Genomic DNA, 27,676 nt, shown 5'->3' on the forward strand with positions numbered 1-27,676 from the left:
GTGGCCAGCCCATTGCCATTTCAGCGTGCTAATCCTTTTGGCTATGTCGGTAACTTTAGTTCTCCTGCGGATTTCTTCATTACGAATCCTATCTCGCAGGGACACGCCTAACATAGCCCTTTCCATAGCACGCTGAGCAACTCTGAGCTTGTGGATAAGCCCTTTGGTGAAGCACCACGTCTCGGCTCCGTAAGTCATCACTGGCAACACGCACTGATTGAAAACTTTTGTTTTCAGACACTGAGGTATGTTTTCAGTGAAGATGTGTCGTAATTTCCCGAACGCTGCCCATCCGAGTTGGATTCTACGAGCTACCTCTTTATCGAAGTTGGATTTACCTAATCGGATCACTTGTCCTAGGTAGGGATACTGATCAACAACTTCGATGGTGACACCTCCTACAGTTACGGGCGATGATGAAACATGTTCGTTCGACATGACCTTTGTCTTGTCCATGTTCATTTTCAGCCCAACTTGTTTAGAGGCATCATTGAGGTCTGTGAGCATTTCGCCCAACTCCTCCAGCGTTTCCGCCATAATAACTATGTCATCAGCAAATCGTAGATGAGAGATATATTCGCCATTGACGTTAATGCCCAGTCTTTTCCACTCTACAAGCTTAAAAACATCTTCCAGTGCACAGGTGAACAGTTTCGGAGAAATAACATCTCCCTGTCTCACGCCCCTTTGCAACTGGATCGGTTTTGTGCTATGTTCGTGTAATCGAACTGACATTGTGGCAGCATTGTACATACATCTCAACACCTCGATATAGCGATAGTCTATATGGCACCGCTGAAGGGATTGAAGCATCGCCCAGAGCTCAATAGAATCAAAGGCTTTCTCATAGTCCACAAACGCTAGACATAAAGGTAGATTATACTCCTCGGTCTTCTGTATAACCTGCCGAAGCGTGTGTATGTGATCTATGGTACTATAGCCTTTTCGGAACCCGGCTTGTTCGGGTGGCTGGAAGTCGTCGAGTCTTTGCTCGAGACGATTCGTAATAACTCTCGAAAACAGCTTGTACACATGGCTCAGAAGTGCAATGGGTCTATAATTCTTCAATAGGGCTTTGTTGCCTTTCTTGAAGAACAAAGTCACTACACTTCTGCTCCATGCCTCCGGGCTTGTGCCTTCGAGTATGACGGAATTAAACAGCCTCCGAAGTGCTATTAAAATCGGTCTACCGCCGGCTTTCAGAAGTTCTGTCGTTATTCCATCATCTCCCGGAGCTTTGTTGTTTTTTAGCTGTTCGAGAGCTATACTAATCTCGTCTAGACTGACGTCCGGAATATCTTCGGTATAGTGTCGGGTGAGTGGCGCTCGGCTGTCGTGAGCACCGCTGGTAATAGGGTTTTGTGTTGTGGTGTATAACTGTCCGTAGAATCTCTCAATTTCTCCCAGAATTTCGGGCACTGATGAAACGGTGTTGCCAGTGTCGGTCTTCAGTTGGGTCAACAGAGTCTGCCGAACAGATCGATCTCTAGCAAAGACTTTGGAGCCCTTGTTTTGCTCTATTGCGTCTTGAATGCGCTTGCAATTGTAGCGTCTCATATCGCAACGTCTTGCTTTGGCGATCTGTCTGTTTAGACGTCTGTATTCGACCATATCAACTGAAGACTGCAACCTCATTTCTCTCCGTTCTCTTATGAGACTCAGAGTCCCATCTGAGAGTTTTTGAGGTCCTCGGTTGGTTCGGGACGAAAAATATTTCGATCCTACCTCTCGGACAGTTTCCACAAACCTATTGTTTAAATCGTCAACTGTAACGCAATTCTCTAAACATATCAGGCGGTCGCAAAGCTCAGACTGAAAGCTTTCGGGATCCTGGATTTGAGCAGGAGTAGGACGGAGCGTGGACTTCATTAGACGGGAGCGTTCTATTTTGCAGTTTATATTCAAAGTGCCTCTTACGAGTCGGTGATCGCTGCCGGTCTTAACCCTACTGATCACTGAGACATCATTGAATATGTGCTTCTTATCCGTCAATATGAAGTCGATCTCGTTTTTAGTCTTCCCATCGGGGCTAATCCACGTCCACTTCCTTTGTGGCTTCTTCTTGTAGAAGGAGTTCATCATATAGAGGCCCTCCTTCTCCAAGAAGTCAGCCAGCATTTGCCCACGATGGTTCCTGACTCCAAATCCATGTGACCCCACTTTCGTCTCGCCGCCTTCTTGTTTTCCGAGTTTCGCGTTAAAGTCTCCCATCACCACCGTGAAATGAGTAGTGAACTTACGCAGGGCAGACGATACGTCTTCATACGCAAGTTCGACCTCATCATCGGTGTGCTTAGATGTGGGTGCGTAAACCTGTATGACCTTCATTGAGTATCGTTTAGATATTCTCAGGATGAGGTACGCAACCCGTGTCGACACACTTCCGATTTCAACGATGTTGTTGACGAGGGACTTGTTGACGATGAACCCGACACCCCCTTGGGACAGTTGGTCGCCCTCCCGGTGGTACAGCAAGTTTCCGGACTGGAGAATTTCCGTATCCTCTCCCTCTCGTCGGACTTCGGATAACCCTATAATGTCTCATTTTAACTTGCTGATTTCCTCTTCCAGCTCCTCTATCTTCACGTCTTCCCTCAGTGTCCGTGCGTTATATGTTGCCAGGTGCAAGGGTCGGTTGGGCTGGTAGCCGACTCTCTGCCGGAGATTCTTCGCACCCCCTGCCCCGCCGTTACCGTGACCGCTACCGGAGTCCGGGATAGCGGGGCTGCCGGGGACTGGGGGCCGGGGCTTTGTTTTTTCCATCATTAGGAGGTGTATTTGCCATAATCACCGCGCTTGGCAGGCGTGTTGGTGATTCTCCTTTTTTACGGCGGGAGATCGCCGCCTCTGCTAGGAGAGGAGGTCGGGTCGATTTACCGCCGCCCGACATTCGGCGTTGTCACTCGTTAGCACCACCCAGGGGGCACGTGTAGGGTAACTAGGGTTTGTACCTACGGACGTGAGCGACAAGCCCCTCACATCCCTTATATCACATATTAATTATTATTATTATTTTGGCATTCCCTGTAGAGCCTACAGCAGACTAGATCGCATGAGTATTTGTAATTATATTTGACCTTTATTCAGAACAAGTATTAACCAGACCATAGATATCGTAATTAATTACTAATGGATGAAACTTATGTCACACATTATACATTCTGCATTCCTGTAGGGACTTTTAGCAGACAAGACCGTCTAGTACGGGTTTTGCAATTTTTGAAAACGAAAAAAGTTTAGGTTTCCTTCTACGTGTAGTACAGGTTTGATAGATTTTCGAAAACTACAAATGTTTCAGTTTTCTCGCATAAAAAGTGGCGCCTCTAGCAGAAACTATCATGAAACTTTTGACAGATAATATATGCAGGTGACAGAAGAAAACCAAAACTTTTTTCGTTTACGTAAATTGCAAAACCTGTACTAGAGGCCCTATGTACTAGACGGGAAGACCGCATGAGTGTTCACGATAATAATAATTCTCAGCTGATCCCTGTGTATGTATTGTGTTAAGCAAATAAATAACTTATCTATCTACCTACTAATAACTTATCTATCTATCATTCCCCATACTTAACGTCATTATAACAGCTAGTTCCTCACAAACGTTATGCTCGTTAGAATATCCAGGCCAATTTAATCCTTGATTAACTCCGTCGTGTAGTTTAATCTTATTACTTACGAACACTCAAGAACACCGAAACGCCGGATATTAGTCGACGGGAGATGTGATTTCAGACTAAGGGCTGATTTTTCAATGGTCGGATAAATGCTATCTGAGGAATAAAATTGTTGCTGTCACTGTCAAATACAAACATTCACACGCGACAGCATCACAATTATTCCTCAGATAACTTTTATCTGACTATTGAAAAATCAGCCCTTAGTATTAGCCAATGACTGCAACAATTTTATTCTTCAGATAACACTTATCTGACAATTGAAACATCAGCCCTAAAATGTTACTACCCTGGTTTGGACTCATGTATATGTGCCCTTAGCCAGGATTAAGGAGATGTGATAATAAATAACGGGATACACTCCCGTTATTTATTATCACATCTCCTTAGTTCACTGTGCAAGACACCCGTGTTTCGCGTTGATTGCTTTTTAAATAAACAATTTAGTGTCGGTAATTTTGACACCTATTTCTTTACTTGGGTGATAATGGTTAAAGATAACTTAATAGTAATAAACTCGGACGAGTGTTTACTCGTTTATTACAATTAAGTTATCTTCCTATTAGGTACTATTAAGTTATATCTTGATGTAGCAACATCCGAATTTGAACATTAATTACAACATCTATTAAATATACACTCACGGGCAATGAAATAGTTCCATTCAGAAAATCACCAAATTACTCCTAAACGGAAAAAAAAACTAACTTAATGACGTTTTCTGCAATATGTAAATGTAAGTACATTTAACGGTGCATCAGAATATTCCCAACTAAAAACGTAGGTAAATATTTTGTTCAAATTTCCTCATTTAAATGTTTTAAAAATTTGAGTCATTTGGTGTCTGCATATTGTAAGTGGAACTGTTTCTTTGCACGTGAGTGTAATAAATATAATTATTTTGGCTTTATACCTTGTCTGCATAAAAGTATTATCTAAGGCATTTTCAAGTGCAACCGTTTTCGGTTCATTTCAAATAATTTAGCATCTGCGTTAAGTCACATTATCTAAAAAATTTCGGTTATGTATATTGAGTAGTTGTGTACCTATAAGTAGTAAGTAGCTTCAACAATATTATACATATAAATTATAATCTGTAAGCTGCATCGCACATAGTCAGTCTCCATACAAAGACCACTGTCGCGGCTATATTCTCTTTGTCAGAGGTACCAGGCTAGCAGACATAGGTAGAGCAAATCCACTCGGGGTGAAGTTAAACCAATTACCTAATAGCTCTCAGACTGCTTTCCCAGATTATCCCTCACTGTTAGTCCTTATTTATTAACATCATACATTCTTCTAAGCTCGCTTTTCAAGATAAATTATTGCAATTAAAAGACTTGGTGAGGTACAAAAGTATATTATTACGTAAAAATGCAGGTTCAAATACACTTACGTAAATTACCGTGATTGAAAACTTGAAAAGGTGTTGCGAGGATGTTGCTTTGTTGAATCAACTTTCTAAGACATCATCATCACAACCCATTACGTCCCCACTGCTGGGGCACGGGTCTCCTTCCAATGAAGGAAGGGTTTAGGCCTAGTCCACCACGCTGGCCTAGTGCGGGTTGGTGAAGGGCTTAGGTATCATAAAAAATGATCGCGAGGTGTCTCGAGGCCTGTTACATGCCCGACATTATGAGTATGAAACATCTCTTGTTCAGCACTATCCTGCCGCTATAGTGCTTGAATAGCTAGTTTATCGATGGCGAATGGGCCGTCTCATCTCCAATATCTACATTTTATTTACACTTTTACGAATCACAATTTTATGGCAGCCTGGGGACGACGGGGTCACTTCAGCTAAGTTTCGGATTGCTGCTACACTAACCACGACTTTATCTCGTTGAATTAAACGTACTGAATGCACTCCCACTCTCCTTTGTACGTTTTTGTCAAGGTGGAGTAACCCTCTAGGCTGCGTACATAACGACCTTACCGTATCTAATGTTACAGAGATTTGCGATTCTGTTTCAGTTTCATTTTATTAGCGTCGTAAATGCCATAATTTGTTTGTTTGCTGCCGCGCTCGGCTTAGAACACAGCGTGAAATAAATGACGGAAGAGAAACTACATAGGTACCTATATGTATATTTTATGCTTAATGAGTACCAATATACAGCTGCAAGAATTTTAAGAGAATTTACTGTGTCCCCTGCACTATACAGGGTGTTGCAAAAAGGGTATATCAAGCCGAAACCTACATGTACAGCATGGTATATCTAAGCCCGAAAATGAAATCAGAATTTCAAGTCAAAAGTAACGTGACCAACATAGTTTCTATGGAAAATGATCATTTTTTTCGCGAATTTTGAAATTCTGATTTTATTTTCGGGCTTACATATACCATGCTACACATGTAGGTTTCGGCTTGATATACCCTTTTTGCAACACCCTGTATATATATAAATCCCGAGAATAGTGGTTTTATATTCGACATCTGAAGTGAAAAGGATAACTTTAAATTGCCTACTTCCTACTTAGTTTACATTTTGGGTTCCTGGCTACTAAACTAGGATACCCAAAGCACAGATAGGATAGGTAGTTCCATAGCACCGGATATCCTTCCAATTGTCTTACACTTGGGTCAAGTAGGTACATTACACAAGTAAGTAGGTATAACTAGTTTATCTGTGTGCGTAGTTTGAGTTGTTATAATTTTCTCAAACGGGAATGTTTGCGGTTTTATCTGACGGTCAGAAGAAGACTCTAACTTCACCGTTTGCTGTAATCCAAGGATTCATTTTATTACAACTAGCTAATTCTCAGCTGGAACCCTCATGAAAGTACCTAACATTTTCGTAATCTTCTCTATTTTTTTGTAACACTGTGTCTGAAGTGTGTAAATAAAAAATAGAAGCAACGCTTGTGTGACTTTGTATGGAGATCGCACTTCATATTTATTTTATTATCGGGGAAGAAGAATAAATAAAAATAAGAATACTTGAAGGAGTTTGGCCACATATCCTTGTTGTTACACTGATTCAAAACTAATACTAAACTACTTACTTACGTGTTTTCGCAAGGCATTTCTCTTAGAATTTCCATTTTTTTACGATAACTTATAACAGTTAGAACATAGAATAACGAGTACAGTAGTACTACTGTACTCGTTATTCTATGTTCTAACTAGTACTAGTAGTCGTTATTCTATGCTTATTATAATAAACGTAAGTATATACCGATTTATACTTACTTATATGTCGTTAATAAAACAAAGTAACATAACATATATTCTACCCAAGACGGTTTTGTTCTGAATCAGCTTACTTACTTTTATCTGAATCAACCTTTTCGTTGTGACACCCTATATCGTTTGTAAACTTTTGTTTTAGAATTGCCGGTAAGTATCTGCAACATTGATGTCTGCACAGACAATGTGGGTAGTTGGATACACGAATTCTTGAGGAAGATTGATACTCTAAACTATTTTATTACCGTTTTCATTCGCGACAGAGCGTGGGGTCACTCTTTATGACGAAAGACTAAGTTTCGAAGCGCTGCTGCGCGAAAAGCAACTCTAACTCGTTGTATTAATCGTGCTGATTTCACGACAGCTCTCGTTCGTTTGTTTTTCCTCAGTATAGAGTGACCCCCCAGGGCAGGGCAGGCTGCACCCGGACTCTCCGCGTTTGAAACAATAAACCGAGATTCTTTTCTATTCTTACCGGTCGTGTTCTCTGAAGTAGAGTCTGCAGAACCGTCTGTTAACATTTTTCACCCGTAAAAGATTTTCATTCTCAAAAGTAATCTGTTTTTGTTGGGAATTTTAATGAAAATTAAAAACAAATGAATCTGTCGATATTTTTAGACCTAGATGAACTAATGGTGTATATTTTATAACATAAGTTTTAATGGAAGTATAAGGGTATAAAACTTAAAATGATTAAGTAATTTAGTTCGGACTGTACAGATAAATCTAGCCCGTTTAGTATATTTTATGAATAATCTTTCTACCTAAACATGTGAGGAGTACTTACTTACCTATTACCCAACAATAACTCGAACTGAGTAACTCGGAAAATCACAGCGCTAGCTAGGCTTTATACATATTTAAGTTATGGTTAACTGGGCGTTTTTAAATGAGAAACTAAATCATGACTCAAATGACATAGGAGCATCAGGGAAGCCAAAAAATATCCGATGTTTCTTCTTAGATGCCAAATGGTCAAATACACTCACGGGCAATGAAAGTTTCCACTGAGAAAAGCACCAAATTACTCGTAAACGGAAAATACTAGCTTGATGACACCTTCTGCAACATTGAAGTACATTTAACTAAGCATTAGGATATTAAGTACCAACTAAAAACGATAATATTTCGTTAAAATTTTAATTTAAATATTTGTAAAAATTGGGGCTGTTTGGTGTGGACATTTTGTGAGTGGAACTGTTTCTTTGCCCGTAAGTATATATTGAAGGATACATTTAAGAAGCGTCCGTAGTCGAGCGGGCCTCAGTGATCGTAACTGATCGCTGAGGTTAAGCAACAACTGACACGGACAGCCATTGGATGGGTGACCAGTTTCAAGTGGTGCTTTTCTGGACGCTTCCGTGCTTCGGACGGCACGTTAAGCCGTGGGTCCCGGTTGCTGCTTCGGCAGCAGTCGTTAAGCCTAGTCAGAGGCCTTCGGGCGGCTTGAAAACATCTGACAGTCGGGTTGCTCACTTACCCGACAACTCTCTCAGCACAAGCTTGCAAGTGTTGGGGTCCACCAACCCGCACTTGGCCAGCGTGGTGGACTAGGCCTAAACCCTTCCGTCATTGGAAGGAGACCCGTGCCCCAGCAGTGGGGACGTAATGGGTCGTGATGAAGTATATATTTAATAATAATAATAATAATATGTGGGGACATCTCACACACGGCCATCCCACCTCAAGCTAGGCAGAGCCTGTGTTATGGGTATCGGACAGCTGATGTAGGTATCTATACAAATACATAGATAGATACATATGGCATATGGGGTGCAAGTCGATGCCGCTTATTTTGACTTTAAGAAAGCTTTTGATACGGTAGACAATGATGTACTTTTAAATAAGCTTGCGGCCATCGGATGTACCCCGCATTCACTAACTTTCTTCAGTAGCTACCTTGACAATCGGAAACAGTACGTGCAATTTGGCAGCAGTTACTCGGAACCATATTGCACGTACTCAGGAGTAAGTCAGGGTAGCAACCTGGGCCCGCTGGAGTTTCTCATCATGATTAACGACCTTCCAAACATCGTACGGGACGCCACATGCCTGTTGTTTGCGGACGATCTCAAACTGTTGTTACGAATCGGGGACGAGGGTGATTGTGACCGGCTACAGGAGGACATAGATAGGTTGGTCCAGTGGAGCCACGACAACAAGCTCCAGTTCAACTCATCGAAGTGCATGCAGATTTCTTTCAGCCGAGCGCGGGCCCCGCGGCAGCGCCAGTACACGCTGGCCGGCGGCGCCGCGCTGCAGCAGGTCACTTCGGTGCGGGATCTGGGAGTGCGGATCTCATCAGACTTGTCATTTCGTGATCACATTGTGGACACATGCAAGAGTGCTTTCAAAATTTTAGGTTTTGTACTCCGTAGGTGCCATGGTTTCACAGAAATAAGTGCTGTGAAGGCATTGTACAACGCGTTAGTACGGAGTAAATTAGAATGTAACGCAATCATATGGGCTCCGCATGAAACTAAATATAGTTTGATGCTGGAGAAAATACAAAACAAATTTCTTCGCTTTTTGTATTTTAAATTATATGGAGTGTATCCCGGATATCCTTTATTATATCCGAGCTTATTTGTTACTGGGATGGTAGGGTACACAACTCTAGCGGCTAGGAGAGACCTAACCTTAGCAGTTACCCTTTTTAAAATACTGAGGGGCTGGCTGATAAACCCTGCCATTCTAGAAAACATAAGCCTGGTGGTGCCGAGTGAGGGCGCGCGGGGGCTGCGGCGCCGCGCGGGCCGGCTGTTCAGCATACCGCAGGCCAGGACCAACCTTTTAGCGCAGGCGCCTATGACCAGAGCCTTGAGGGTGCTTAATAAAGTAAGTGAAATAGTAGATTTGTACAGTTGTGGTTTGGGTGAATTCACCACAGTCACATTAGGCATTATTTGTTACAATTAGAAATGGATAAGTACTTAGTTATGTTTTATGTTTTGCTTACTTTTTGAGAGTTTATGAGTTATGTTTTATGTTCTTATTTTATTAGTGTTAGTTTAATTTGTATAACGAATTAGTTTTCTGTAAAGTTGTACAATATTAGTAAATAAATAAATAAATAAATAAATATTAAATATAAATATCATATTAATATATTTACTTAAATAAATTTTCATATATTTTGCACACTGTACCTAATGCAACTTTAACTCGATTTAGGCGGGCCGGGACGACCGGTGGAACTCTCTTGTTGCACTAAACCGGTTACCTTCGAACAAACAAACAGATTCTAATTGCATCTATCAAATTAAACCAGCACGTGCAACTAAACCAAGTGACTGTAAAAATACTAAAAATGTCTAGTGCAGGTTTTTGTTCAGTACCTATTTACCTGTTTTTTTGATTTACAAATACGTTTTCTTCTGTCTTTTGCATACATCTGTCAGAATGTTAACAATGTTAACGTTATTGGTACTATACTTGTTTTTTTTTTGGGATTACGGGTAAGTAAGTTCATTGACATGTTTGCAGTCGCCCATTTATTGAATCTCACCCAACTATATTTTTTTAAAGAAGGAAAAAATACACAAAAGAAGGCAAAAAATGGTCCTGAGATAAGTGTTGAGTTATAGACTAATAACGGCAGTAAGCGGATGTAAATATGGGAGGGCTCAGGTGTTGATAAAAGTTAAATTGTGTAAGTATCTGTCTAGCATAAAGAACAAACTTTTAAAAGAAAAATATTGTGCGGAGAGCTACTTTGTAAAGGAACTTATTACAAAATATATCTCTAGGTATGGGCCATGTTTTCCTGTACTTGCTGAGGTATTTTTGTACTGTCACTTTATAGGTTTCAAAATTAATTAATTTCTTACTTTTTATAGGTTTTTGAAGTCGGTTGATTTTTTTGTTATTAGGGATCCACACGTGAAAAGGTAAAAAGGGAACCCTTAAGCTTACCTTACCCTTATATGATCACTTTGTCACCTGTCCGTCTGTCTATCTCTCTATTTCTCTGAATGTGAACACCCAATTATCTCAGGAACGTGGTCTAACCAGTAACTATTACAAAATAGATACTAAAAATAAGGCTCATTCATGCGGTTGAATATAAAACATTTCAAATCTAAATGAAAATCTTAAGAGCACACTTAACTCCTACACTATCGGCTGACAAAATCAGTTCGGTTAAAGAAACCCACCCTGTAGATAGAGAAGATAGAGGGTCAAGAAAGCGTTCACTATACCCAAGAAAAGTATGTAATTCAGATGCTGTAACTACAGATATTAAATAATAAACGGTAACCACACTCAGTGAAAACGATTGATTGAAAGAAAAGAATTGTGTCACAGGTAAAAAATTGGTGAGCAGTGAATACCTATTTTGAATTTGTTATTTTTACCAACCCTTTTACTTCTTTAATCCCCCTTTGAGATTAATTTAACTCTGCGTTAAATAAGTACGTATGCGAATTGAAATGAACCCCAATAAAAAAGTGATGATTGAATGGGAGCTAACGCGTGTGAATTTGCCGCTAGGGGCGCTGGTGTTGACTGAGGTCAAGTGACAATGACATTTTACTTTTCATATAATTTGTTTGGCGGGCTTCGTGATAAATTATATTTTCGTTCATTTCCCTGTTGAAAAGTGATCTCTTTTCGCGAAATTATCGCAAATATGGATTATTTGTTGATGAATGTGCACGCTTTGAAAGCTGAATTAAGGAAAAGAGCAGCTAATTCAGAGGTTAGTTTGTTTACTGTTTACAAACTTATTTTTTACGAAATGTATGCTTGTTTGCTTTGGTAACAGCTATGTCTTTTTCTTTTTACAGACACCAAGACTATGACCGTAACAGTAACTTGGTTAATAACGTAGAGGACAGCATCATACAACAAAATGATAGTGTATACTGTTGAGTGGCCTTCAGAAATTTTGTATAGCAGTGTGAACACTAAAAATGAAACTCCAGATCTAGATATTGTCACCAATGAGTAACTACTTTGGAATTTATGTACAGTGTACATACTACATACCATCGCTCTAACGGTGAATGAAAACATCGTGATAAAACCTGCATATCTAGATTTTCGAACCCACCAACCTGCAGAGGACCACAGCGTGGTAGGAAATGGTCCAAGCTTAGGAGTGGAGTTTAGACCTTAAGGCGATATATGTATATGCACAAAGGCTTCATTCGAGTGAGCCAGGTGCAGGTACTGACACCCCCACAAATAATAGAATACTTAGTATACTACATATACTACCATTATTTACTTTTAACTAACAATGTGTGGATTACTAATGTGTTATATTTTTTGTATAGCAGTGTGTTTAAACGGAAAGGATAAATAAAAGTTAAATCAGTGTGTAATTCTTTTATTTTTATTGTATTTATTAAATGCCTAATCCTTATTTACATTATGTTCTTTCTGAAATTGTTTATAATGATTTTCACAAACACGAGATTGTCGGATAATAATTATTTCACAAGCCACTGTTTTAGAACAGTTTTATCACTTGGTAACATATGTCCTCCTTTTCTTTCCGAACATAACGGATCTGCACAACATTGCGGCATAGTAACTCGATATGATGATAGTTATTTTATAATTAATAAGCTTATAAGATTCAAGATTTTAAAACTTTATTTCGCGCCAATTTGATAAAGTCGCCTTTGATAAGTTTGACAGCTATGGTACCTCTTGACCTCAGTCGACAGTGGCGCCAACTGGTGAGCAAAAAAACGGTAGTCCCCATTGCAACTGGCCAGCAGCACTCAGAAATGTTAATTGCAAATATAAATTCCTCAGAAGAATAATTTCCTATTGCAATTTGAAAAAAGCTTTTTATTTCTTAATTTATCGAGAGCGGGGGCACGTGAGCGGTCTCGGAATTTTCTTTGAGCTTTTTAATTGAAAACTTCCCGAGATTGCTATTCTTATTTTCTTGTAGTCATTCTTTAAGTGAAGACGTAGATAGTTTTATAAGTAAGAGTTACCAACTCCAACAAAGAACACTTTAGTTTTGAACATCGATATTGGAGAGGTGCACGAATTTATAGGCAAGGCATTAAATCTGTAAACTTCGACCCGGAACACGTAGTGTGAAAATGAAAATATACAACCTGCATATTGTGCATATTGTAGAGAAAGTCCCATCTACCCTATTTAAAAATATGCCCCAATATTTTAAAATACCTGGGAAATTATACAGGGTCTAGGTTATCTAATCCGTCATACTAAACAACTTTAGTTCTTTTTTTTTTCTTTTTTACAGTGCTAATTTAGTTACACATTTTTTTTATATGAATCAAGTAGGGTAAAAAATCGAAGCTTTATAAAAGCGATACTACTTATACTTATTATAAACATCATAAAAAAATGACAAAACTTCAAAGCGATCGTGATAAAATTAAAATAAGACGATAAGATCGCATTTCAGAGAAGGAAAGGGTGAGGGTTTCGATGGGAATCAATCATTGTTTCCAATACATTGGGTCGTGGCTGTAGGCCGAGGTCCGACCGGCCATTACCGACCCCATCCACGCATATACAGCTTCTATACAGCTTGTATACAGCTATAACAGGATAACCTTTCTAAGAGTAGCCTATACAGTCGTTACGTGGACGTATTTATGCCTACTTCATGTCATAAAATTAACTACAAAATAGTCAACGTTTCTAGCACTCTGTATAAAAGAATTAATTAGTCTTTTTGGGTCCATTATGCGGATTGTGTATGGTAGAAATTTTTGTTTTTACTAATTTAGCTAAACTCACGTTGGTCGAACGTTGATCACTTAAACAATGTAGTTGTCTACCATGTATAATTGTATACCAGTACTTTGTCTACATTACTCGTATAAGTGAACTAATTTATTTCAATAATTCATAATAAGATTTGTGACTTGTGAATCTTGTGGTGATGATCACGTAAAGACAAACATTTCTGTCACCTCAATAGATAAATGTGTGATTAGTATGTATAAGCAATCCTTTTTGTCTCGCCGTTGTTGTCGGGTAGAAAGGGCTGACATTTATCCTTTTTCTCACAAAAACATTACACTAATGTCCACTTTCAGCTTTGTTATTGCAGAGATAAAATTTTATTCGAACATTGCCATTCCCCATTCAATTTTAATTAAATTCAAAGGTCAATTTAGTGTATGTATGGGACATCCTTGGTTGGAAGAGTTCTAGAACGGACAAACGTATCGTGGAACGCCCTTCAGCGCTCACTTCTGAATGTAACAGGAAGGCTTATGAGATAGGATAGTAGCGGTCCCTGGGAAACCCCTTTCCAACAATGGATATAATGTTGGCTGATGATTAGGTAAGGCCATCCGTCTATAATACAGCCAATAAAAGAATATATTATACATGCCTTATATGTAATACCTAACTATTACATAGTATTACATAGGCAATACTCGGAAATGGGAAAGGTTTCCTATCACAGTACAAAACATTCTGTACAATAAAGTTATACTATTCTAGTCTTTCATACTGAACAAGGTCCCTTCAGAGGCCCTTCACAGAATAATAAACTAAGTTTAGGGCTATTCCACCGATTACAGCATAGTCCGCCAACATCACTGTAATAACATGTGTAAATTAGCGAATGTTAACAACAGGTTAACGGGTTGTTAGGATGGCGACCTTGTGAGGACTGCCTGTTTATGAAAATTCCTGAAACTGGGTCCACATAATTGTATCATTCCGGTACCTCTATTTATTTACCTAATAGAATATTTGCGTTGAAACTATACAGCGATCGCGTGAGATCTCGTTCGGAGGGTTACCGCAACCGAATGTCAAATCTGACGTAACTTGTATGGATCTGACAGTTTGGCAGGCGAGAGACGCTGTATTTTAATTGCTAACTATTAAAATTTATATGGGGTTTTGTTTGTTATTTAAACTGGATCCAGTGGATCCAGAACTGGATTTAATCTTGCACCAAACATGCACCAAAGTGTTAAATCTAGATTTAGTGTCTAATCTCGATTTAAGAAACGTGATTCCATATAAATTTATGCCATAAATCGAGATAATAATTATGTTGGTGCAAGTGGCCCTTAATAACCAATTTCCATAATACTACACTGCCGGGCAATGAAAAAGTTCCACTCACAAAATTCCGACAGCAAACGAAACCAATTTTTTCAAATAAAATATTTAAAACTGGAACAAAATATTACCGATTTTAGTTGTTAATATCCTGATGCTCTGTTAAATGTAAATGTGTGTTTAATGTTGCAGAAGACGGCGTTAAGCTAGAATTTTCCGTTTAGAAGTAATTAGGCGATTTTCTCAGTGGAACCTTTTCATTGCCCGTGAGTGTAATTTTGTGAAAGCGAAGCTTGCGGGCGAAAGCTAGTTATCCACAAACGGATTTAGACTTTCGGTTGATACTCGTAGGTACAAATGAAGGGCTTTTTACAAAAACAACGTAACTTTTTTTTGGTTTATAGAAATCGTATCCAATGATTATGCTATCAGCAATTAAATGATTAAAAATGATAGTAACGTTGTTTTTGTAAAAAAAACCCTTCAAATATAATATGATGGTGTGTGGTCCGACATCCACGTATTGCAGGTGAAATATTGGATGACCCCAACTGATATTAGCCCGTGGCTTATTGGAAAAATGAATCGATGTAAAAACAAATTGGAGGCAATTCGTTTTATGATTTTTGGAGCGAGTATTTTTGAATTAAATTTCATTTTTATAGGTATATGTATTTACTCATAACAAATAATTATTATCATCAGCATCAGCTCGTTTGTCCCGTGTCCCGGAGTTCATTGACAAAAAAAAACGTCCTGTGTCACTTACTATAAAATTGGTGTTTCGGACAAATCCAATATGACCTATACTTTTTTTTACGATCGTCTCAATAAAAAATGAAAATGTTCCTAGCCTCAGAAATAACACCTTTATAAAATAGTCTGAACGAAATTGTGTACGAAAGGATAGTTCAGTTTCACCTCAAAAATCAGGAAAGCCCGTTTTTAATACCTTAGGGAGAGACCTCGGACGATGGTCGAATGTGGATAAAGAAGGAAAATATATTTTAAAGAATTTTAGTGCACCTGCTACACTCACAAGCAATGAAAAAGTTCCACTGACAACAGCACCAAATTAGTCCTAAACGGAAAAGACTAGGTTAATGTCGCCGTCTGCAATATTGAATAACTTACATTATCAGAATATTGCCAATTTAAAACTTACCAAAATTTTGATTAAATTCTAAATGGGATTTATTCTTTATGATTCAATTGAAAACATCTTAAGTATAGTACAAAAAATTCTAAATAATTGGTAGTGTGGGTGTGTCGGCATTTTGTAACTGGAACTTTTTTATTGCTCGTGAGTGTATGTACTACGTGGTCTACGTTATGTGTAAGAACATCTCACTAAGAGGACCGACCAACTACCAAACTTTTTTTCCCCTACATAAACCAGTTTACCCCACAAAACGGATAGCAATATCCGAGATCCGGGCCGCTCGCACAATGCCGCCAGATTTCCATATGATTGCCCAGGAAGTGGCCTTTCTAGAAATATTGCACGAAAATTCACTTGGTATCTCCAGCCTTTTTGCTAGTTTTTTTTCTACGCACGCGATATGGATCGTTGACCCTGCAAATGTCGTGGGTAAGAGGAAACCGGGGAAGCGCGAGTCACACACGGAAATGAGGGGTTCCGTATACCATCGTACAACATTTAAGACTGTAAATAACTTGAGGTTTTTTACATGCAAGACGTAAAAAGAGTTTGTTATTTAATATACTTACCAAGGTATATGTAATTCCATGTGGTGTAGGCAGAGGTACATTGGTGCGCCGAATTTCCCCCAGTGTTATGTTTATCATCATAATTAGACCATACATCTACTACTGGATATACCTACTCTCTCCCGAGAAATGCTAAAGCAATGCCCTCGGCCTTCCTCATCGAACCACAACCTGATACCTCATAACTGTCTAAGGTCCGGACCAGGACACCGGAGGGCTCCCCACGTATTCAAGTCATTGGCCTCCACACAGTCAGTGTTCGAAGCTTTACGTACTATAGTTTTATTTGAAGCGTAATTATACATAATTGAAGTTGTAATAATTAATGACTCAAGTATCATGGTAAGCATAAGCACCTAAATATAAAAATAAAATATGGCTACATCTCTAAATGTACTCTATAAATCTGCAATTTTTCTTAAAGAGTACTTTCATTTAATAAATAGCAGTAATATATCCGCTGTGTTCCGAGAGGAAAAGATAACTTAAGGACTGCAGGATACAAATACGAGTAGAATCATTCCAAGCATCGCCATACAGCAATGTAACGCGGCCAGCGTCTTGGGTACCCTACCCGACAGCGGCGGCGAGCTGGCCAGCATTTCTTTTCTAGTTTAGTGTTTAATATTTAGTTATAGTTATAAGTCTGTATAATTATTATCCAATAATACTAGGTAAGTATATTAATTTAATCTTGTGAATTTGTAAAGTGTGACGTGCAAAACAACAAAAATTGTCTAGAACCCCCGACTCCCCCGAGTCAACCTTTTGGCTTATACCACTTTTGCAACACGCTGTATGTACGTAACAAGAATTATCGAAGATAGAGCAAGAAAAAGAACCGTCAGCACAGAAGGGTTACTCTATACTGACTAAAAACGAACGAACGAGAGCTGTCGTGCAATCGGCACGTTTACTACAACGAGACAGAGTCGTAGCCCGTGCAGCAGCGCGCCGAAACTTAGTTTTTTGTCATGTAGAGTGACCCCCCAGAAACGGGAAGTCATCCTGCAATTTTATATCTCTTTGAAACGCGACGACTTTATTACGTAGAAGCAAAACGCTTTATTAAATAACACTCTTCGTCTTTGAACCTCACAACTTCGTATAAAATATCGCGATACCGCTCAATGCTCAATTCAGTTCTATAAGTGTCTGCCCAAGTTCCTTTTTATATACTTAATTCGCTCTTTCGCTTTTTAACGCTACGTATATTTGCAGTTTTTAAACGTTTCCTTTTCAAATATTATACTTACTCAGGTATACTTAATTTTAATTATTTTTAGAACTTGAAAGTGCAAAAATAAAAACCAAACACTCGCGACTTAGGTTGGTAGGTATATAGGTATTTACGTATATGTATAAGTGTAGAAATGAGTAAGTATATTATGTTTCAATACAGTGTACAATACAAATATACAATTCCCACATTGTGTATTTTGCTTACTATAAATTGCATTCCTGCAGGTACCGTTGATTAGTAAATAATAAAATTATCTGTTCAATCTAAAATACGCTTATCTTGCTAAGTAGGTAGGTAATTTATTCGGCAGGACAATCAAAACTGGTGCAGCCGAAGCGGAGTTCAAACAGTGATTAATGGAATAAAATATACGACTAAAGGATCTGGTGGCTTTTCTACTAATTTATCATAGAAGGTATTACATTGTGACTTGTAGGTCACTTAATTTTTCTTGAAATTTTCGATCATGATCATGATGGTCTTTTAATTAAGCACTCAGTACAGGTTTGATAGTTCGTCGAAAACTATTAAAGTGTACGTTTTCTAGCATAAAATATATCGTGGCGCCTCTAGCGGAAATTATTATGAAACTTTTTACCCATAATACAATACAATACAATACAATACAATCCTCTTTATTTGCACCAAAAACCGAAACAATACAAAATAAAACTTAAAAATTACAACAGTACAAAAAGGCGGCCTTATTGCTTAATAATGTATCGTGCAGATCATAAATAGCAAAAACCCATATTATTAGAAGCTCTGGCACTAAAATAACTTTTCCTGCTATAACGGTAACAATAGGCACCCACGTGCAAAGAAACATTTCTACTTCCAAAAGACAGACACCAAATGGGCCAATTTTTAAAAATAATTTAATAAGAAATTTGTCCAAAATATTAACGTTTTTAGTCAGTAATATTCTGATGAGCTGTAAAATAAGAAGGCGTCATTAAGTTAGTTTTTTTTTCCGTTCAGAAGTAATTTGGCGATTTTCTCAATGGAACCTTTTCATTGCCCGTGAGTGTAGTTTGTTTACTTCGACGTCGCCGACTCGACTGAGTTTAGTAGAAACCGACCACTTGAAACTGAAAATCTGAAATGCAGATGAAATACTGCGGTGGCGGCGCTTCACTACTGCATGTTATTATGACTTACCGAACTAGTTGTGATCATTGCGTTGCCTGCTGCTGCTGCCGTTACACGGCTTTGTTATCGACGTAGATAAACGTCACAATATCGCGATTCGCCATGAATGCGGCGCTGTGGTTAGTAGAACGCGTATTTAAACGAGTTTATCGACATCGCTAACGAACCCGTGTAGGTGTTGCTGCAGAGTACAGATAGAGGTTTTGGTGCGTTGTGTAATAATAATAGCCTAGTTTGGGGACCACTTTATTAACTAAGATACATTAAATAAGACATGTGCAAATTATAGTGTAATATTAGTGTACCTAACGGAAAATGTACCTACCTAAACTGTTTTTTGTGCATTTTTTTATTAATACAGGTTGTCCCTGGTTAAAGTGGATGGTGGTGGAGTGGTCATGAAAATAAAATGTATGCTAAGTTTCTTTTTTTATTAAAATAAATAAAAGTCCTCTATAATGGCAAGCGATGATGTGATCTCGAGGGGGCACACTTTAACCAAAAACACCCAGTACGATATTAAAAAATCAAGGTCTATCTGAATCGAGAATTACCGTGCTCAGCATGGCTGTAAGTAAGTACTTTAGTAAATACTCATTTACTAAACAACAATACCTATCCGCTTCGTTTATTAGTCTATGGTTGCAGGCTCAGGCTATGCGAGCTTTTATTAATTTAATGGATTTACTTAGACAGTTGAAACATTATGAGCCTCGGCAACTTCACTGATAAATTACTAGAACCTGCCCACAATTTATTTGTTTTGTTTAATTTTCCGGAACATAATAAAATTATTCAGTGGCTATAATGACCCCTATTACATTGGGACTAACATAACACTCTGGCGAAAAGTGGGTGCAGCAATGCACCTCTGCCTACCCCGCAAGGGAGTACATTAGTACAAGGCGTGAGTGCATGTTTATGTTTTATAATGATGTGTTATTTTAGTGACCCTGACTGCTATGCCATTGGCAGATATTATTTTAAAGATAGTTATTAGTACTCGTATGTTCGATTTAGCATGCCGAATCAACGACCAGACAGTGGATTAAATTATATAATTTTTAGAGGCTGGTCAAAGTAGGCTGATGATACAGTATTTGTGGCAAAGACGCGTTTTGAACGATGAAGGCGAAAAAGTTTCAGAGATACAGCAAAAAGTTACTCTTAAACGGAAAAACATTTCTTAATTCCACCGTCTAAAATATATACGCCGTCTATAATATAACATAGGTTTAAAAAAATTAGGGCCATTTGGAGTAGGCTTTTTATGGGTGGATCTTTTCAATCGCTCGCGATTATTTCAAAATTGGTCAAGTATTTCGCCTGTCAAGCTACTCTTAAATGGGGAGACCCGATCTTGTTATCCATCCGACCTCTCTCGTAGCATCTATTTACATAATATGCTTGATCCTCCGGCGATCTGCAGGCGACGGCGATGGCGATCTACATATCGGTAATGCTCAGATATTCAGATATGAAAAATGAAAAATTTCCTCACTTGTACACGATATAACCGAAGGAGTTTTACAGCTGAACCTATTTTCAAGAAACATAGCATAAATTGTTGATGTACAATAATTATTAGATGCTTCCAAATAATTAAATTAAAAAAAAAACACTTTCGAAATTGTTCATATCCTAACCTAACTGACATAAAATGCGAAGGAACTTTTCAAAAGACTCACCCTTTTAGATATTCCATGAGACAAATCGCTCCCGGCAAGGTAGGCTGGCTACGTAGATAGGCCAAAGTCTGCGAGATACCACATGCATTTTGTACGACCCCGATGCTACAAGGGAGAATTTATACCACACTCACGTGCTTTGTAAAGCTGTAAAAATTTGCGCCATTCAACGTGAGCTGAGGATTTTCATACTTCATATTTTAAACCTCCGAGATTTAATGTGCTTCCTCCGAGTTTCAGGTTGAAATATGTCGGGTAAATGTGATTTAGATTTTGAAGCGGTGGGGTTCGGGCGGGGAACCGCTTCCGCTGGCTTCTTACGATTGCTTTTTTTTCTTTAAGTATTTAGTATTTACGATAGTGGCTCGCGACGCTTTCCGCTTTGCCTTAAAATGTTTTCCTTTGGAAATTTGTGCATAAAGTAACCTATATAAGAACATACAGTTTTGTCCCTTATTATTGTATACTGTCTCTTACGGTGAACAAAACCCCGTAAATGCTAGCACACTGTAAACTTTTACCTATCCGACGGCATAGATTCACAGGAATTAAATAGGTAAGTACTTACTTAAATAAATAATATATTGAGTCGCAATGCAATCAAGTGGCAGAGGTAAGTGTATATTTAAATAGTAGAGTCTTCGCTGAGAGCTTGGGGTAAGTGCAGCGCCGTGTCTGGCTTAAACGGTGCATTTGCAACCTGTCCTTCCGAATCCTGAGCTAGATAGCTAAGTGAGTGGCTTCAAACAGTAGTATTGTAGGTATTTAGTTGCCTGATAAGTGATACGTTTTGACTCGTTCTGTCACTCAACTGTCAAGACCTTACCACTTACCTAACTGGCGACAGCCGTCGAACCCGCTAGGTTAGCCTTTTGTTTTTATTTAATTATAGATTTTACACAGTTGAAACATTTATAGCTTCGGTAACTTAGACGTATTCATACACATACAAATTGTTAAATGAATATTTTATTGTAAAAATAAATTAGTGTCGTTTACCTATTTGCATTATAAAATTATGAATTTACATCACATAAGTAATAATAAATATAAAGCCATAAGCCACATCAAGGATTAATAGGTGATATGCTAGATAATGAACTTGTTTCATTATACTAAAATAATTTAAAAAACTGCCTCTAATTGAAATTTTAATGTACATACTCTATCAAATAATAAATTGAAACAAGCGGTCTTATACGATACATCACCACGCCACGGCTTCCTCACAAATAACCTAACCGCTTAAAATCATCAATGATACCTTGCACAATTCCTTTGAATTTTTCTTTAGCTTCTTCCTTCTCCCTCTCACTCGTCAATACTTTCTTCGGCTTAACAATGCCGCCTTCTTCTTGCAGACCCAGTGATATCCACATCACGGTATTCGTCACTATCAAACACGAAGCGGCCGACACTTTGAGGTCATACTCCAAGTCTTCTCTAGAATACACTTGAGCAGAGAGTCCCCCCTCTTCTAGCATCTTCTGGAAGGTGTCGTAGAAGATATCGAGGAGCTGCTGGTAATGGATTCTCCGAAGATCTTGGCTGGAGCTGGTGATGAGAAGGTAGATTATGTCGTACGCTGGACTACGCATGCGGGACGTCTGGTAGTCGATTAGGCAGGCCGATACGGGTTGGTTCTGATTCTAAAAGAAAATATGTGTTTGTTTTATTATGTAGATACAAAGAAAGAATTATGAAAATGTTTATAATATAGAAAGAAAATATGAGAGTATTTATATATAATTGAATGTAAATGTATGAAAAATCTAGTAGGTAATGTGGTTTAAAGATAATTACTAAGATTTCCATCAAACAGAGAGACGTGGATGTAAGAATTAATATTGAAACGGAATAACAATGCTAAATGCTCACATTATATTTAAATAAAATATTATCCTTCCATAGATCCCCGTGACAGATGACAAGTTCCTTCACCTCTTGATAAGGAGCCTTCAGGAGTCTCAGGCAATTATCCTCTAGATACTGTATAACAGGAGTGTAGCGGTCGTCTAAAAGTTTTTTAGCGTTTTCCAGGTTATCCAACAAAATACCAGTGTAGCTAATAGATACACACTTTTCAGCAATGTTTTTATATAAAGCATTATCTGTTCTTCTCATCATGAAAGATAGCGCGTGGAATTTGGCAAGAGATTTCATAGCAATGTCCATGTGTTCGTAGTCAAGGAACGGACCCCCGCAGTGTGGCTGGTATCCTTTACAGCACATATTTTCCAGCACGATGGCTTCTCTGCCAGGCTCAGTGCAAATAAAATAGTGCTTAGGAATAACAAACTTGGATGTTTCCGAGAAATTTGTTTGCAAACTTTCGTAGTTCCGCAGCACAGTTGAGTAAACAAAGCATTCCCTGTTGAAAAACTTGTTGACTGCTTCGTTGGCTTCAGGTCCTAACTTCACGACTAGGTCCAATTCGGCATCTCTACTGTGATCTACCTTTCCAGTCAATGCTACTGGCACAACTACACCGAAGAAATTATCGGCCACAGACACAAATGATTTCTGTGTCATTATCCATTCTTCAATATGCTGGTCCTTTGCCACTTCTGCAAGAATACTGTTCAAATATTCTTTAGAATCACTCGTCATCCTAACGTTCACTGAGTCTTGAGTGCGTTAACAAATACCAAGAGTTTGATTTGAAATTGATAATGTTATCAGCGCGTTAATCGGTATATTAATTTACTTGAAACAGTTTCATTGCACTTTGCACAAACACGATAATTCGTATCAAGATTTGATAAACTCGTTCGTCCTGTCAATAACGTGTTAGCTACCCGCAGAACAGGACGGTACTGTTGCTAAACGTTCCTAGTTATGCAATTTACTTTCATTTTGTGGCGCAGTACTAACGAAGTCCTTGCTATGACGCTCTGACCGAATTTTAATGATTTCGTATAACATAAGACGACAAATACTCTAGCAATGGTTTTGTCAATTGTTAGTGATAATGAAACTAGCTTTGTGTTGTGGTTTGGATGTTCGTTCACAAGATCTATTTGTAAATAAATGTTACGTAAGTAATAATGTATTTAGGTTAATTACTTCGTCTGCGTATCAATTACATAAGTGTGCTTGTACTTAATCAAATCATGGTCGTGGTTTATCTTAGATAAATATGTATTCGGCTTCCAAATGATTGTTTCTACTAAAGAATAGGTATATCCCAGTAGTAAATAACGGTGAACCTACATAAGTAAGCTATTACAGAATTAAAATGTATTCCATGCAAGTATTTAAGCACTTAATAAATGTTAGACATTAGTAAAAAATATGAGAATGTAGCGCGTAATAATAGCCAGACAGATATTTTTCATATTTATTAGGGTGGTAAGGAACAAGGAACATTTTCTAACCAAAATCATAAAACCCTCTCATTTTAGAAAACATTAGAAATTTATACGCTGGCCTAACACATCCGTAGTTAGCTATTTACCTATGTATTTTTATTTCTGTGTATTTTCATTACAATTGAGTTTAATAATTCTTACTTTCTTCTCCAATAACTGTAGTCAAATAGCCGTATCTAGAAAAATCATCAATTATATTTTGTATAGTCTCTTTGTAATTTCTGAGGGCTTCCGATTTCTCATCATCATTTTTCAAGATCTTCTTGCTCCTGACATGACCTTCTTCTTGCAGACCATGATGTAGCCACATCGCAGTATTCGCTATAATTAGACATGCTGGACCTACGGTCGAAAGGTCTTCGTTAAAATCGCTCCATCTGTATACACTGCTGGCTTCGATCCCAGCCTGTCGTAAGAAATGCTCGAAAGTGCGGTAATATACGTCGAGAAGTTGATCAAAGTGTGACAATCGCATTTGCTGGTGAGAACTTGATGTGATAAGGTAAAGGACATCGTAAGCTGGGGCACTTATGCGCACAGTTTGGAAGTCAATGAGACAGGCTGATACTGGTATATCGTTCTGTAAAAACACAATTGATATGTCAATTTCAAAATATTTGCAAACAAAACATAACATATTATTACATTTAAATATCCGTACCTCATCATAACAGTATAAAATATTCTCCTTCCAAATATCTCCGTGGCACAAGGCCGTGGCTTTGACCTCTGTGCTCGTCGCCTCAACAAACTCATTGCATTTATCTCTTAAACGCTGGAGTAAAGGGACATACTTCGTGTTTTCGAATTTCTGAATAGCTTTTGCCAGCCGGTCCTTCAAAATTTCCACAAATCTTTTGTTATTGTTCTCATTTAGTGGCGCACATATCTTTTCAGCGTCAATGTACATGCGATTGTGTTTTGTTTTCAGAATGAAAGATAAAGCATGTAATTTGGCGAGTTCCTTCAGTGATACATTCATGTGGTCGAAATTTAGAAATGTTTCCGACGTGAATGGCCGGTATTGGTTGGCGCACATATTTTCGAGGACAATGACCTCACTACAATAGTCTCTGCGGCAATAATAACATTTCGGTACGATCAATTTTACTTCAAAATTATGTTGCAACTCATGATATCTTGCAAGAATGGATGAATAAACAAACATTTCCCTCTCAAAAAATATGCTTAGTGCGCCACTCACTCTATATCGTTCATCTGTAGGCGCTAGTTTTAGGACTAAACTTAGACTAAGTTCACTGTCTTCTGTTTTTCCAGTCAAAAAAATGGGTATCAATACACCAAAGTAGTTTTGGGCGGAAACTTCGAATGTTTCCTTGCGCATCTCCCATTCTGAAATATTATTTTCAATAGCAACTTCATTTACAATATTTTTTATATAATCTTCAGTAACACCAGCCATAGATTCACTTTAAATAAAAATTAAAAACACTTAAATACTCTGAAATTAAACGCTCTAAGGTTATGTTTGATAAACACTGTCCGTGTCAAAGTGTGTAAGAACATATGATTTTGACGTTTAAACTGTCACCGTGACGTTTCTTATTGCGTTTAGTTTGAGCACTCATTCTGTATTAAATTTTTGTGTTCTTGTAATCATTATTGTGTAGGTAAATAAGATAAAATAGTGACCTTAAGAAACTTAAGTATCGGTTATCTTTATTTAAGTAAATAGATACCCAGTTATAGTTGTCATCTCGCTCCACTCTCAGCCAACAGTTTATTAGTTAAAACGTTCTGTAACTTCTCTATGAATAAGGGGCTCAGTGTTTTTAGAGTAGTAGGCATGGGGACCAACCACACGCACGTTCCCCGTGCAAAACAAGAAAATATTTGTATAAGTAGATCTTCGTTATTATTACAATATTATAAAAAAAACATTAAGTTAGTAGATAAAATTACTTACCTTAGTATAAATGATAAATCGATCCTCAATATTATGTAGTCTGAGCCTATCTGAAACCTAGTTAAACATTGTGAGATATGGCGTTTCGACTTTCTCCGTGTTCGGCATCATAAGGGTCACAGTGACAGTTAAATAAAGTCCATTTTTCTCTCCACCTTTAATTTGCAAGGTGCGGGTGCCTATATAAATAGAGTGAGTCGCCCGCGCGCCTCAGTTGGTTTTTGATTTTTGAAGTGAACACTTCGGCAAAATGGCTCAATGTAGCCACGGTTCTCGTCGGCTTCGCTCCGACGGGGAAAAATATAATATTGAATTTGCGGAGTCCTCGCTACCGGGAGCTGTAGCGTGATGCGGACCAGGCGGCGCGGGGCCTGCCGGCTGCTGCGCACGCAGCCATTGCTGAGGATTTCGCAACGAAGGTTTGAGTTGATAAGCCGTGAGTAAAATGCTATTATTTACTGCTTTTAAAAGCTCAGCCACTGGTCATAATGCTCCGGCGCTTGGGGTTTTATCTCACGCAGTAGGGTCCGATTCAATAGTCGTGGTGATGATTGATCACATATTCCGGTCCTACTAGTGGCGCTTGAGCTAGATACTTACATTAATGACCGCTTTAAGTAAAGCATATGTTAATTTTATACAAGAAAAAAAAAAATACTAAAAATATATTTTTCTACCCTCAATTTCTAATATTTTTAGAAAACAGTTGATAAAAACTTTGCTATTACAATAATGCACTTGATTATAGCTTATGTAAGGCTTTACAAACAGGAGCTTTCCAGGACCGTCTTAGGATTTTTTACAGGAAGCACGTGGCTCCGAGTTTCGGTATGTTGGGACATTGTGGCATGTGCGGCGAGTAATGTGATCCGCCGCCGGTACCTACCCGCTGAGGGTAGGCAGGCCGATTCGGTGAAATTGAAGTTTCGTGTAACCTGCACCCGGCCCTGTGCTCCTGCGCTGGCCGCCGTCTCGTGGCACCTGCATCGCAGCGTACAGCCGGCCCTGCGCTCCTGCCCTGGCCGCCGTCTCGTGCCACCTACATCACAGCTACAGCCCTGGCCACCGGTTTGTGGTACCTGCATTGCTGAATAGACCCAGCCATGCACTCCTGCCCTGGCGGCTGTACACCCGGTCCTGGCCCTGGCCACCGTTTTGTGCCACCTGCATCGCAGCGTACACCCGGTCCTGGCCCTGGCCACCGGTTTGTGCTACCTGCATCGCTGCATAGACCCAGCCATGTACTCCTGCCCTGGCGGCTGTGTTGTCCCACCTGCATCGCTGCGCACACCTGGCACTCCTGTTCTGGTTGCCAGATCCAAACGCCCCCTGTCTGGGAAGAGGTTTTATGCTCAGCGGAACCGCCTGCACTATTGCTAGCAAGGTCATCATCATCATCAGCCATCATTATGAGTGACTTAATTAGAAGGTATCGAGTAACGTGCGCTATTCATCAGTGATTTTGGCATATGCAGACGAACGTTTACTGCCAAGGTTGGTCATGTTAGCCATACAAGGGCACACCAACGAAGCCTGAGTAACCACCTGCAGTCGCCGTAGCCGCATCGGCATGGATGACGACAAATCGGGTAACGTGCACCGCTTCTAAAAGTGTTATAGCACTTCAATTTGATGCCTCCGCTGAGGTAGGGTATTCTATTAAAGC

At 38.8% G+C, this 27,676-nt stretch overlaps 2 protein-coding genes across 2 annotated transcripts; both read right to left on the reverse strand.

Annotated features, from left to right (window-relative positions):
• Nucleotides 1-21,663: 21,663 nt before the first annotated feature.
• On the reverse strand, nt 21,664-23,340 carry LOC125488420. The gene is made up of 2 exons (XM_011560063.3): nt 22,591-23,340; nt 21,664-22,361 (listed from the first exon to the last, which is right to left on the reverse strand). Exons 1-2 carry the CDS (start codon nt 23,320-23,322, stop codon nt 21,939-21,941), a joined length of 1,155 nt encoding a protein of 384 aa, XP_011558365.3. The 5' UTR covers nt 23,323-23,340; the 3' UTR covers nt 21,664-21,938.
• Nucleotides 23,341-24,038: 698 nt separating this feature from the next.
• Nucleotides 24,039-25,506, reverse strand: LOC105388879. The gene is made up of 2 exons (XM_011559908.3): nt 24,745-25,506; nt 24,039-24,663 (listed from the first exon to the last, which is right to left on the reverse strand). Exons 1-2 carry the CDS (start codon nt 25,504-25,506, stop codon nt 24,211-24,213), a joined length of 1,215 nt encoding a protein of 404 aa, XP_011558210.3. The 3' UTR covers nt 24,039-24,210.
• Between the last annotated feature and the right edge of the window lie 2,170 nt (nt 25,507-27,676).

Source organism: Plutella xylostella, chromosome 7 (assembly GCF_932276165.1).
Source record: "Plutella xylostella chromosome 7, ilPluXylo3.1, whole genome shotgun sequence".
NCBI classification, from domain to species: Eukaryota; Metazoa; Arthropoda; class Insecta; order Lepidoptera; family Plutellidae; genus Plutella; species Plutella xylostella.

What these genes read in the sequence shown, in the direction of transcription:
- LOC105388879 (XM_011559908.3), bottom strand. Translation starts at nt 25,506, where the DNA reads ATGGCTGGTGTTACTGAAGATTATATAAAAAATATTGTAAATGAAGTT. An exon ending in TTTTATACTGTTATGATGAG is followed by an intron (nt 24,664 to 24,744) that starts GTACGGATATTT and finishes GTGTTTTTACAG; the next exon opens with AACGATATACCAGTATCAGC.
- LOC125488420 (XM_011560063.3), bottom strand. Translation starts at nt 23,322, where the DNA reads ATGACGAGTGATTCTAAAGAATATTTGAACAGTATTCTTGCAGAAGTG. An exon ending in ATATTTTATTTAAATATAAT is followed by an intron (nt 22,362 to 22,590) that starts GTGAGCATTTAG and finishes ATTTTCTTTTAG; the next exon opens with AATCAGAACCAACCCGTATC.